The sequence below is a fragment of the Pristiophorus japonicus genome, chromosome 17, assembly GCF_044704955.1.
Source record: "Pristiophorus japonicus isolate sPriJap1 chromosome 17, sPriJap1.hap1, whole genome shotgun sequence".
Lineage (NCBI taxonomy): Eukaryota > Metazoa > Chordata > Chondrichthyes > Pristiophoridae > Pristiophorus > Pristiophorus japonicus.
In genome coordinates, this window is record NC_091993.1 from 34,606,125 (window position 1) to 34,619,250 (window position 13,126).

A 13,126-nucleotide genomic window follows, 5' to 3' on the forward strand; every position below is an offset into this window, starting at 1 on the left:
GAGAGAGAGAGGGAGGGAGGGGGAGAGAGAGAGGGAGGGAGGGGGAGAGAGAGAGAGGGAGGTGGGGGGAGAGGGAATAGGGAGAGGGAATGGGGGGAGGGGACGGAGGGAGGTGGGGGAGAGAGAGAGAGGGGGGGGGGGGGGGAAGAGAGAGAGAGAGAGAGAGAGGGAGGGGGGGGCGGGGAGGTCAGGACGGATCCAGTCCGGGAGCGGGAGTCGAGTCGGGTCGGGTCGGGTCGGGGGGCGGGGGGCGGGAGCGCGGGTCGGGTCAGGTCCAGGCGGGGGGGTGGGGAGGCGGGGAGCGGGAACAGGAGCGCGGGTCGGGTCAGGTCCGGAGGCGGGGGGGCGGGGCGGTGAGTGGGTGTCGGGTCTGGTCCGGAGGCAGCGGGGGGCGAGGAGCGGGTGTCGGGTCTGGTCCGGAGACAGCGGGGAGCGGGTGTCGGGTCTGGTCCGGAGGCAGTGGGGGGGGGGAGCGTGCGTCGGGTCGGGTCTGGTCCGGAGGCAGGGGGGCGGGCGGGAAGGGGGTGTCAGGTCTGGTCGTGGGGGGTGGGGGGGGAAGCAGGAGCTGGCCGTGGGAGGAGCCTCATTCACGCAGCCCCAGTGAGGCCATTCAGCCAGGGCTAGGGGCTGCGTGCTTCGGGGCCCCTCCCACACAGGTCGCTGCCTGGAGCTACTGCACTTGCGTGCCCACTGTAGCGCGCATGTGCAGAAGTCCCGGCACTGTTTTCAGCGCAGGGACCTGGCTCCGCCCCCCCCCCACAGCTCGTGCTGGCTGCGCCGAGGGCCACAGGACCTGCAGGTAGGTGGAGAATACCGAGGATTTTTTTAGGCGCACTTTGTGGCGCGAAAAATGGGCGTCCAGGTCGGGACTGCGCCGTTCTAGGCGCGTGTGGAAACTTGGGCCCCAAGTCTTGAATGAGTCAAATTTCCTTTTGCTGGCTCCCAGAATATCTACAAGCCCCAACCTCTGACCTCATTAACCACATGTCTGACCTCAGCAGTTGGTGGTGCAGAATCTCAGCACATTGCCAAACCAAGTTGCCTTTCCACATCCTTCCCTCGCCCCAGCTCTGCTCCGATCCGCAACACAGAGACTTTAAAAAAGTCGTGTCTCACCATGAAGTCCATGGCTGCTCCAGTGTTGGCGTGTCGGAGGTACACAGGGTTCACGCTGAAGGTCTGCTGTAACTTCCACTTATCTTTGACCCTGTGAAAGAGTAACTCCCATCAGATCAATTCCAAACACACCTGGGAACTGACTGAGCTGCAGGCACAACAAATCGAAGAGGCCTGGAGACCCGGGCCACAGGGAGAGGATGATTTACAGTTAACAATCCTCAGTTCAGAAAACATTTTTCCCAGTTTGATAAAAACAGATTGAAGAAGTGCATGCTGAATCGTTGAGTGCATTCAAGGCTCAGATCAATAGATTTTTGGACTCGGTGAATCAAGGGATTTGGGGATCGACCGGGAAAATGGAGTTGTGGTTGAAGATCAGCCATGGTCTTATTGAATGGCGGAGCAGGCTCGAGGAGCCGAATGGCCAGATCATGCTCATGTCCTTCAGTGCCGTCTGCCAGCAGGCCGTGGCTTGGCGATATTGGTCACCACCACACGCCGATCATTGGCCTATGGCCCCTCCCCCACACCACCCTCGCCCCAACCGCCCCAGCCCCCACACCGTCACTCACCAGAAGGCCGTGCAGTCAAAGTGAACCATCATCCACTTGGCGGGGTTATAGACGAAGGAATCGGAATATTCAATACCCTGCAGGAAGTTGCGGAATTCTGGACACAGGAAGGCAGTTCCTGCATACGCTGCATCTACGTGAAGCCAGAGACACTCGCTGGCACCTGGCCAGTTCAATCAGGAGCAATAAAAGAATTTAGAATTATCCATTCAGAAACAATCCAACTGTTTAATAAAACATGGCATTCACCGAGAAAGCCCAGGATTCACTGGACTGGTCTGACCTTCGATCAGTGCGAGCAATTAAACTGCGAGAGTCCTGGTTAAAGTTCCAGCTTCCGTCATCAACATTCAAAAACCTCCAATGTTCAGCACTGGGGAACCCAGCCTCGTCGCCACTCCCCCCGGGGACACCCCTCCCCCACCCCCAGTGCCAACCCTGCCTCCTCCCCCCTTCCCACTCTGCCAGCCCTGGGGCCTCCCCCCCGCCCCCGGAGTCACCCCTCCCACCCCCAGGGCCAACCTTCCCCCTGCCCCCCTCCCACCCAGTGGTCACCCCTCCCCCCCCCCCCTCTGCCATCCCCGGGGACACCTCCCAGGGGTCACCCCGGGGCCACCACCTCACCCCAGGCCCTCCCTACCCCCCCCCCCCAGGATCACCCACCCTCCTCCCCCCGGGGTTGCCCTCCCCCCCGGGTCAACCTTCCTCCCTCCTTCCCCACCGGGGTCACCCTTGCCCCCACCCCCTGGGTTCCACCTCCCCCACCCCCCCGGGTCCCCCTCACTTTCCCTATGGTACAGTGTCTAAAAATCGTTTTTGTGAGCGGACTCTTTCTCTGCTAAAATTTATCAAAGTTTTGCCTGCGTTTTGAGATCTGAAAAATGTTAAATGGTGGGTTTTCAATAAGTACCTTTTAGAACATTTATATTGATTAAATTCTCTCCAAATCAGAGGGTCTCTGTGCGGGTGACCCCAGGAGCTGTCGGTTGCTCAAACCCTCGCTTTATTCTGGTTAGTACAAAATATTCCATTAAACCCCGTAGCTGGATGGGAGCGTGCATATTAAAGTGTCGCTGATCATTCAGAATTTAGTCTGCATCGTGCAGCAGACCTGCTCCTGGCCCAGAGACCCCCCCCTCCCCTCCCCCAGTGTCCCAGAGCTGGGCCCGTCAGCCTGCGACTCCGCTTCCCTCTCCACAATAGCAAGAAAGTTAAAGGCAAGTGATGGAGCGGAATGCGCACTCCAGCAACATCCAAACATTCATCCCAGTCGCACTTCAATTCAGATTTTACATCAGGGAGGGAGGGGCTCCAAACCCCGGCCCAGGAATCCCCCCCACAGGGGATCTCTGCCAGGACCTCCCTCCCCAGCCCCGGGACCCCCACCCCCAGGGACCCCCACCCTCATGATTCCCAACAGGACTCTATCCAATAACTAGAAATAATTCTAGAAACAACTTACAGAGCGGCCCAAGTTCATTCAGCTGATCGAAGGCACACACGCCCGTGGTTCCCAGAGTGGCACAGAGCTGAAAAACAAGGCCAAGCTGGCATCAGCAGAAAACGCTCTATACCAAACAAATCAGGAGCCCTAGGCAGAGCAATCCCGGAGTGACATCACAGGATAGCTGGTAACTGATTGGTTGAGCAACAGAATCTGGGAGCGAGAGCAGAGAGAATTTTTTTAAATCAATCAAGGAGGAATGTCACAGGACAGCAGGTAGGTGATTGTTGGTGCACATTACTGTTGTCTTCCTCTCTCCAAGTTAGGGCAGAGGGGTATACTAAAAACTTTAGTTGTTAATCTAATCGAGGCATGGCAGGGAGGTCAGTCCCGTGGAATGCACATTCCGTGTCATGTGGGAAGTCCTGGACGACCACATGTGCAGGAAGTGTCGCCAGCTAGAGCCTCTCAAGCTCCGGGTTTCGGAGCCGGAGAGGCAGCTGGTGTCACTGCAGTGCATCCATGAGGCTGAGAACTTCGTGGTAGGGGATTAGATAGGGGAACTGACAAGCGCTTCTGCAGCCGCAGATGCGGCTCCAGGATGGTATGTTGCCAGGGTCAAGGATGTCACTGAACGGCTGCAGGACATTTTGAGGGAGGAGGGTGAACAGCCAGAGGTTGTGGTCTATGTCGGGACCAATGACATAGGTAGAAAGAGAAATGACGTCCTACAGGCAGATATTAGGGAGCTAGGAGAGAGATTAAAAAGCAGGACCTCAAAGGTGTAATCACTGGATTACTCCTGGTGCCACGTGCTAGTGAATACAGAAATAGGAGGATAGAGCAGATGAATGCATGGCTGGAGAGATGGTGCAGGTGGGAGGGCTTTGAGGCATTGGGACCATTTCTGGGGGAGGTGGGACCTGTACAAGCCAGACGGGTTGCACCTCAACAGGGCCAGGACCAATATCCTTGTGGTTGGTGCGGGGGGATTGCTAGAGCTGTTAGGGAGGGTTTAAACTAGCTGGGCAGGGGAATGGGAACCTGAGAGTAGATTCAGAAGGGAGAGAAGGAAAGCTGGAAATGGAAGGCAGAGGAAACAAAGGCTAGAAGATAGACAAGGGAGTTCGGCAGTGCTAAGTGGTATATACTTCAATGCAAGGAGTCAACGGAATAAGGCAAATGAGCCGAGGGCACAGATAGACACTTGGGAGTACGATATTATAGCTATTACTGAGACATGGCTGAAAGAAGGGCAGGAATGACAGCTCAACATTCCTGGTTATAGGGTTTTCAGACGGGAAAGAGAGGAGGATAAAAAAGGAGGGGGTCACAGTATTGATTAAAGAAACAATTACAGCTGTGAGAAGGGATGATATGTTCGAAGGATCATCAAATGAGGCCATATGGGTTGAACTGAAGAACAAAAAAGGGGCAATCACACTGCTGGGAGGGTACTATAGACTCCCAAACAGTCAGGGGGGGATAGAAGAGCAAATATATAGGCAAATTTCTGAGAAGTGCAAAAACAATTGAGCAGTAATAATAGGGCATTTCAACATCCCTAATATTAACCAGGCTAGAATTAGTATGAAAGCTATAGAGGGAGCAGAATTCTTTAAATGCATTCAGGAGAACTTTTTTAGTTAGTACACAGCAAGCCCAACAAGAGAGGGGGACGTTCTGGACTTAGTTTTAGGGAATGAAGCTGGGCAGGTGGAAAGGGTATCAGTGGGAGAGCACTTGGGTGCTAGTGATCATAATTCAGTTAGATTTATGGAAAAGGACAAAGATAGACCAAGAATAAAAGTTCTCAATTGGGTAAAAGCTAATTACTAAGCTGAGAGGTGATTTAGCCAAAGTGGACTGGAAAGAGCTACCTGCAGCTAAATCAGAGCAGTGGGTGGCATTCAAGGAGGAGATCCTGAGGGTTCAGAGCAAGTATGTTCCCTTAAAGAAAAAGGGGGGCACTAACAAATCTAGAAACCCCTGGATGTCGAGGGACATACAGGGTAGGATAAAGAAAGAAAAGGAAGCTTATGACAGATACTGAGGGCTCAATACTGCAGAAACCCTAGAGGCGTATAGAAAGTGCAGGAGTGAAATTCAAAAGGAAATTGTGAAAGTAAAGAGAGGGCATGAAAAAATATTGGCAAGTAAAATCAAGGAAAACCCAAAGATGTTTTATAAATACATTAAGAGCAAGAGGATAACTAAACATAGAAACATAGAAAATAGGTGCAGGAGTAGGCCATTCGGCCCTTTGAGCCTGCACCACCATTGAATATGATCGTGGCTGATCATTCCCTCAGTACCCCTTTCCTGCTTTCTCTCCATACCACTTGATCCCTTTAGCCGTAAGGGACATACCTAACTCCCTTTTGAATATATCTAACAAACTGGCCTCAACAACTTTCTGTGGTAGAGAATTCCACAGGTTCACAATTCACTGAGTGAAGAAGTTTCTCCTCATCTCGGTCCTAAATGGCTTACCCCTTATCCTTAGACTGTGACCCCTGGTTTTGGACTTCCCCAACATCGGGAACATTCTTCCTGCATCCAACCTGTCCAATCCCATCAGAATTTTATATGTTTCTATGAGATCCCCTCTCATTCTTCTAAATTCCAATGAATATAAGCCTAGTCGATCCAGTCTTTCTTCGTATGTCAGTCCTGCCATCCCGGGAATCAGTCTGGTGAACCTTGGCTGCACTCTCAATAGCAAGAACATCTTTCCCCAGATTAGGAGACCAAAGAAAGAGTAGGGCCTATTAGAGACCATAAAGGTAATCTGTGTGTGGTGGCAGAAGATGTGGATATGGTTCTTAATGGATACTTTGCGTCAGTTTTCACAAAAGAGAGGGGCGATGCAGATTTGCAATGAGGGGGGAGGATTGTGAAATATTAGATGAAATAAACATAGTGCAAGAGGAAGTATTAAGGGGTTTAGCATCTTTGAAAGTGGATAAATCCCCAGGCCCGGATGAAATATATCCCACGCTGTTAAGAAAAGCAAGAGAGGAAATAGCAGAGGCTCTGACCATCATTTTCCAGTCCTCTCTGGCTGCAGGTGTGGTGCCGGAGGACTGGAGGACGGCTAATGTTGTACCTTTGTTTAAAAAGGGAGAAAGGGATAGGTCGAGTAATTACAGGCCAGTCAGCCTAACTTCAGTGGTGGGAAAATTATTGGAAACAATTCCGAGGGACAGGATAAATCTTCATTTAGAAAGACATAGATTAATCAAGGACAGTCAGCATAGATTTGTTAAGGGAAGGTCGTGTCTGACTAACTTGATTGAGTTCTTTGAGGAGGTAACCAGGAGGGTCGATGAGGGCAGTGCGTATGATGTAGTGTATATGGATTTTAGCAAGGCTTTTGATAAGTTCCCACATGGCAGACTGATCAGTGAAGTAAAATCCCATGGGATCCAGGGCAAACTGGCAAGTTGGATCCAAAATTGGCTCAGAGGCAGGAAGCAAAGGGTAATGGTCGATGGGTTTTTTTGTGACTGGAAGACTGTTTCCAGTGGGGTTCCGCAGGGCTCAGTACTGGGTCCCTTACTTTTTGTGGTATTATATCATTGATCTAGACTTGAATGTAGGAGGTATGATTAAGAAGTTTGCAGATGATACAAAAATCGGCCATGTGGTTGATAATGAAGAAGAAAGCTGCGGACTACAGGAAGATATCAATCAATTGGTCAGGTGGTCAGAACAGTGGCAAATGGAATTCAATCCAGAGAAATGTGAGGTAATACATTTTGGGAGGGCTAACAAGGCAAGGGAATACACATTAAATGGTAGGACACTGAGAAGTGTAGAGGAACAAAGGGACCTTGGAGTGCAGGTCCACAGATCCCTGAAGGTGGCAGGACAGGTAGATAAGGTGTTAAGAAGGCATATTGAATACTTGACTTTATTAGCCGAGAGCAGGGAGGTTATGCTTGAACTGTATAAAACACTAGTCAGGCCACAGCTAGAGGACTGCGTGCAGTTCTGGTCACCACATTACAGGAAAGATGTGATTGCACTAGAGAGGGAACAGAGGAGATTTACAAAGATGTTGCCCGGACTGGAGAATTTTAGCTCTGAGGAAAGATTGGATAGGCTGGGTTTCTTGACCTTCTTGAGGTGTATATGAGGGGCCTGGATAAAGTGGAGAGGAAGGACCTATTTCATAGAAACATAGAAAAATAGGTGCAGGAGTAGGCCATTCGGCCCTTCGAGCCTGCACCACCATTCAATAAGATCATGGCTGATCATTCCCTCAGTACCCCTTTCCTGCTTTCTCTCCATACCCCTTGATCCCCTTAGCCGTAAGGGCCATATGTAACTCCCTCTTGAATATATCCAATGAACTGGCATCAACAACTCTCTGTGGCAGGGAATTCCACAGGTTAACAACTCTCTGAGTGAAGAAGTTTCTCCTCATCTCAGTCCTAAATGGCCTACCCCTTATCCTAAGACTGTGTCCCCTGGTTAGGAAAAGGGGAGGTGCAGCGAGACCTGGGTGTCATGGTACATCAGTCATTGAAGGTTGGCATGCAGGTACAGCAGGCGATTAAGAAAGCAAATGGCATGTTGGCCTTCATAGCGAGGGGATTTGAGTACAGGGGCAGGGAGGTGTTGCTACAGTTGTACAGGACCTTGGTAAGGCCACACCTGGAGTACTGTGTACAGTTTTGGTCTCCTAACTTGAGGAAGGACATGCTTGCTATTGAGGGAGTGCAGCAAAGGTTCACCAGACTGATTCCCGGGATGGCAAGACTGACATACGAGGAGAGACTGGATCAGCTGGGCCTGTATTCACTGGAGTTTAGAAGGATGAGGGGGGATCTCATAGAAACATATAAAATTCTGATGGGGCTGGACAGGTTAGATGCAGGAAGAATGTTCCCGATATTGGGGAAGTCCAGAACCAGGGGACACAGTCTAAGTATAAGGGGTAAACCATTTAGGACTGAGATGAGGAGAAACGTCTTCACTCAGAGAGTTGTTAACCTGTGGAATTCTCTACCGCAGAGAGTTGTTGAGGCCAGTTCATTGGATATATTCAAGAGTTAGTTAGGTATGGTCCTTACAGCTAAAGGGATCAAGTGGTATGGAGAGAAAGTAGGAAAGGGGTACTGAGGGAATGATCAGCCATGATCTTATTGAATGGTAGTGCAGGCTTGAAGGCCTACTCCTGCACATATTTTCTATGTGAAGCCAGATAAAGACATTAAAGATTGTACAGGAGAGGGCTTGTAGATTACTGATCACCATCCCGAGATAAAACACTCAGGAACAGACTGAAGAATCTTTCAGCTCAGGAGAAATGTCTCCTTTTTCAGACTCACGAAGAATGGGACAAGTCCGCGCCTGCGATCATCTTCCAGGGCCCTGCTCACAGACCCAGCTCGCAGCGACAGGTCCTTGTCCGTCTGAAGGAACCGGATTTTCACTAAGGTGATCAGACCCGCTTTCTCCACAGAGGAGTGAGCCTTCAAAAGAACAAGAGATACAAAGATTAATGTGGAAAGTGCGCTACAGGAGCATTGGGTCGAGTTTAAGACATGGTACCTGGTTGGGATCACTGGATTCAAACGGTTCCCAATCTTTGAACAAGTCCCAAAACAAGCCCCACTTGTGACTAATGCAGATTCCCGTTGTCTGACTGATCAATCCCACTCCCCAGCTCATCCGTCGCAAAACGCTTCACATAAAACAAATTACCTTCAAAAGGCAGTAACTTGTGCAAAGAATAATGACAGCCATTTTACACAGCAAGATCCCACAAACAGCAGTGAGAATGAGGAGCAAATCAGGAATATTGGCCAGGACAGTTAGAAATGCTGTGTCTCAGGTTGGACCACCTGCGCTGCACAGGTAAAGGCAAGAGCTGGGGCAGCATTGGATCCGGCAACCCAAACCCCCAAACTCTAACCCCCGAACCCCAAAACCCCCAAACCCGAACCCCCAAAAAACCAAACTCCCAAACCTCAGCATGCGGCGGCTCCGAGGGCCATGGTGGGAGCCGCACCCCCACGGCGCAGCAGCGGAACTCACAGGGACAGGGAAAGCCGGACCGGAGCCGTGTTTCGGGGAGGAGGTTCCCGGGCCGGGTCCCGGGCCGGAGCTCGGGGGGGGGGGGTGTGGTTCCCGGGCCGGGGCCGGGGCTCGGGGGCGGGGTCCGGGTCTCGGGGAGGAGGTTCCTGGGCCGGGGGGGATCCCGGGCCGGAGCTCGGGAGGGGGTCGGGCCGGAGCTCGGGAGGGGGTGGGCCCGGGCCGGAGCCGTGTCTCGGGGAGGAGGTTCCCGGGCCGGGACCGGGTCTCGGGGGAGGGGGTGGTTCCCGGGCCGGGGCTCGGGGGCGGGGCGGGGCGGGGGGGGGCCCGGGCCGGAGCCGTGTCTCGGGGAGGAGGTTCCCGGGCCGGAGCTCGGGAGGGGGTGGGCCCGGGCCGGAGCCGTGTCTCGGGGAGGAGGTTCCGGGACCGGGTCTCGGGGGAGGGGGTGGTTCCCAGGCCGGGGCTCGGGGGCGGGGGGGGGCCCGGGCCGGAGCCGTGTCTCGGGGAGGAGGTTCCCGGGCCGGGACCGGGTCTCGGGAGGGGGGGGTCCCGGGCCAGAGCTCGGGGGCCGGGGGGGGGTCCCGGGCCAGAGCTCGGGGGCCGGGGGGGGTGGGGGTTCCCTGGCTGGGGCCTGGAATCGCGGACAGGCGCCACCTGATGGAGGAAATTATTATAGCAACACTTACTGCTCAATGGCTCCCTCTCCTGGTCAGAGGTTTTGGAAATAGTAGCAGAGTGGTTATGTTGCTGGACTGGTAAACCCGAGGCCTGAACTACTGATCGAGTAACGCGAGTTCAAATCCCACCATGGCAGCTAGGAAAATTTTAATTCACTTAATTAAATAAATATCGTAGTGGTATCCATGAAACTACTGGATTGTTGTAAAAACCTTCCTTTTCGGGAAGGAAATCTGCCGTCCTTACCTGGTCTGGTCCACATGTGACTCCAGACCCACAGCAATGTGGTTGACTCTAAACTGCCCTCTGAAATGGCCCAGCGAGACACTCAGATGTACCAAACCGCTGCGACAAAGTCAGCACTAAGACAGCAGTTTAAGAAGGAGGCTCACCGCCACATTCTTAAGAGGCAATTAGGGATGGCCAATAAATACCGGCCTTGCCAGCGACGCCCATATCCCGCGAACGACTAAATAAAATAAAAAACAGGCAGCTTTACCTGGTCAGAGGCATACGCAACAAGTCGGGAGTTGAGAACAGAATCATCAGTGTTGGAGTCGGTGGATTTCATCTCGGTGATCTTGGCTTTTCTTGCAGCCAGTAAGGCGATTAATGTGGACTCACTGACAGTGCTCTGCAATGTTACAATATCCAGGGTTAACATAGTCTCTGCATATTTACATTTAGTAATTAGATTCCAATAAAGAGGTTTCAGATAAAGGATGAACTTCAAATAGCTGATTGGCTTTCACTCATCCTCAATTTATTGGTCTCTCTCTAGTGAATCGAGACATCACTGAACAAATGATAAACAATCTGGGATATTTTTATAACTGACCAGATTTTGATCAGTGTCTAGCCAGTGGCAGAGTCGTTTAAGGGATGTTCCCATTTCACATTCATGCACACAGCCTCTCTATAATGCAGGCCAATTCCAGACTGGGCATGAGCTGATAATCCTGGAGCAGTCAAAGAGCATTAGGCTGCACTGCCCATGATTGAACCCTTCAGTTAAGTCACCCACCATCAGCTGCAAGCTCAATAAAGGACGATGGACCCAGCAGGTGGGAGGTCTCAGATTCAGACCCGAAATTGCCCTGGGACCAGAGCCCAGCTGTGCGGAACTGAGATCTCAGTCGCTTTTACTCAAGCTCAACTCTCCTTTAATATACCAGCTTAATCTAAATGACAAGAGTCGCTCCTCAGGTCCAAGAGCAGAGTCTGGAAACTCTTGTGTGTTTATGGAACTGTGAAGAATTAGCAGTGTGAGCAGGGTCAGCACTCTCAAACCTGAGAATTATCAGAATTAGGATTCTATAAAACCAGGCAGTATTTCAATGGCAGAATACTTACAATAGGGCCAGGTCTGTATTTTCAATAAGGCTGCTATTAAAATGCAGGTGTCAATGGTACCGATCAGGGGCAAATATTGTAATATATTTATCAAAATTAAAAGGATACATTATGACTGACCAGTTAAATCATTAAGGGAGATGTGTCAGAGGGTGCTGACTGGACAAGCAATGAATGTGTCAGTTTGTACCTGCAGAACACCGCCTCCTTGACTGTCTGGGTGATGGTGCAAGAAGTGATTAGGAAGGCCCAACATTGCAGCCAGCCAATCCATCACGTTCATCTCCAGCTCAGTGCAGGCTGGGCTCGAAGCCTGGAATTAAACACAGTGGAATTAATTTTCATGCAGATATAATATAACCAGAGTCCGGTATCCATTCCAAACCCAAGAACCATCAGGTCACTAACTTCAAGAAGGATGTCAAGCCCATGGAGAGGGTACAGAGGAAGTTTACCAGGAATGAGGGAGTTCAGTTGTGGAGAGATTAGAGAAGCTGTCATTGTTCTTCTGAGAGCAGAGAAGGTTAAAGAGAGACCAAATAGAGGTGTTCAAAATGATGAAGGTTTTTGATAGAGCAAGTCGGGTGAAACAGTTCCTTCTGGCAAGTGGGTTGTTAACCAAAGGTCATAGATTTCACATAATTGGGAAAAGAACTAGAGGGGAAATGAAGAGAAACTTTCTCACAGAGGGCTGTTATGATCTATAACGCACGACCTGAAAGGGTGGTGGAAGAAGATTCCGTAGAAACTGTCAAAAGGCAATTGGACATGTACTTGAAAAGGACTCATTTGCAGTGTTATTGGGGAAAAAGCTAGGATGTGGAACTAAATTGGAGAGTTTTCTCAGAGCCGGGACAGGCACAATGGGCTGAATAGCCCCCTCGGTGCTATAAGATCCCAGGATTCCATGCTAGGATTTGCCTCACTGGTATCCCACAGTTGGTTGTCAGGACCTTGGTGTATTGTGACTGCAATAACTCTGCCTCACAATAACATTCCCAACTTTGTCACTGGGAGAATGACAGGGAGCAGCACGGATTCAGAAATGAGGAGTGGGGAGTGAATCAGTGAAGAATCTATTCAGAAACATTTATAAACCAACACTGTTAACTCTCTCCAAAAGAGGTCAGGGAGAGTTTGCACAGGTGGAGCTTGCTGAGCGTTTTCCCAACTTAGAGAAATGGACATTGGCCAATCGCGAAGTAGCAAGAGTCAGATTTACTGAATGGCCATTTCAGACTCCCGTCCTTTCAATCAGAACTAGACAAAGCCGTGTCTTTACTGTGACAATTATAACTTATTGAATAACCAGGTAGAGTTCAGCTGGACAAATTCTCCGCACCATTGTCCCAGCTTTGGGCGTGCATGGTTATTGAAAGATCAATAGCAGCAATGGACGTTTCTTACCCAAGTGAATCCCAAACAGTTGATGGCGTCTGCCAGCATGTCCCCGAGCAGCGAGGGCCAGGAGTTGAGGGCTGGGAAGTAGGCATGCATATGGGGGCTCTGCCAGTGAACCATCTGCAGTAACACACGATAACAACACGCTCAGACGTTTACAACAAGAAAGGGCCATTTGGCCAATCAAAGCTCAGAGTTCTGGAATGCGACGCTCCCATTATGCAATTCACATGGTTACAATCAGTACAAATGACAGAGTTACAGCAATAAGGGCAAGATGGTCACTTCAAGAGGCCTGCTGGAGGCCAGAAGCAAAGTTGGTTTCTGCTCCATTGCCCAGGGTGCTTACTGTAAAAAGAAAGACTAATTCTCCCACAGTAGGGATTTGCAAATAGGGTTCCTTTTAATGTTGGTGTATTTTTTTTAAGCAAAAATGTATTCTCAAGTTTCATAAAGAAAGGATCCTAGGTGAAAGATGATTAATATGCTCATTCAAAATGGATTCCCAGCAAAT

At 50.7% G+C, this 13,126-nt stretch overlaps 1 protein-coding gene across 1 annotated transcript in view; it reads right to left on the reverse strand.

The window, feature by feature from the left end:
* Positions 1–13,126, reverse strand: part of hdc (histidine decarboxylase) — a 56,120-nt gene that overhangs the window by 8,501 nt on the left and 34,493 nt on the right. Inside the window, exons 7-13 of the mRNA XM_070859126.1 lie at positions 12,619–12,732; positions 11,402–11,524; positions 10,358–10,492; positions 8,475–8,618; positions 3,154–3,220; positions 1,692–1,854; positions 1,117–1,207 (exon numbers count right to left, since the gene is read on the reverse strand). Coding sequence (XP_070715227.1) covers positions 1,117–1,207; positions 1,692–1,854; positions 3,154–3,220; positions 8,475–8,618; positions 10,358–10,492; positions 11,402–11,524; positions 12,619–12,732 — 837 coding nt within the window. The remainder of the gene's footprint in view (positions 1–1,116; positions 1,208–1,691; positions 1,855–3,153; positions 3,221–8,474; positions 8,619–10,357; positions 10,493–11,401; positions 11,525–12,618; positions 12,733–13,126) is intronic.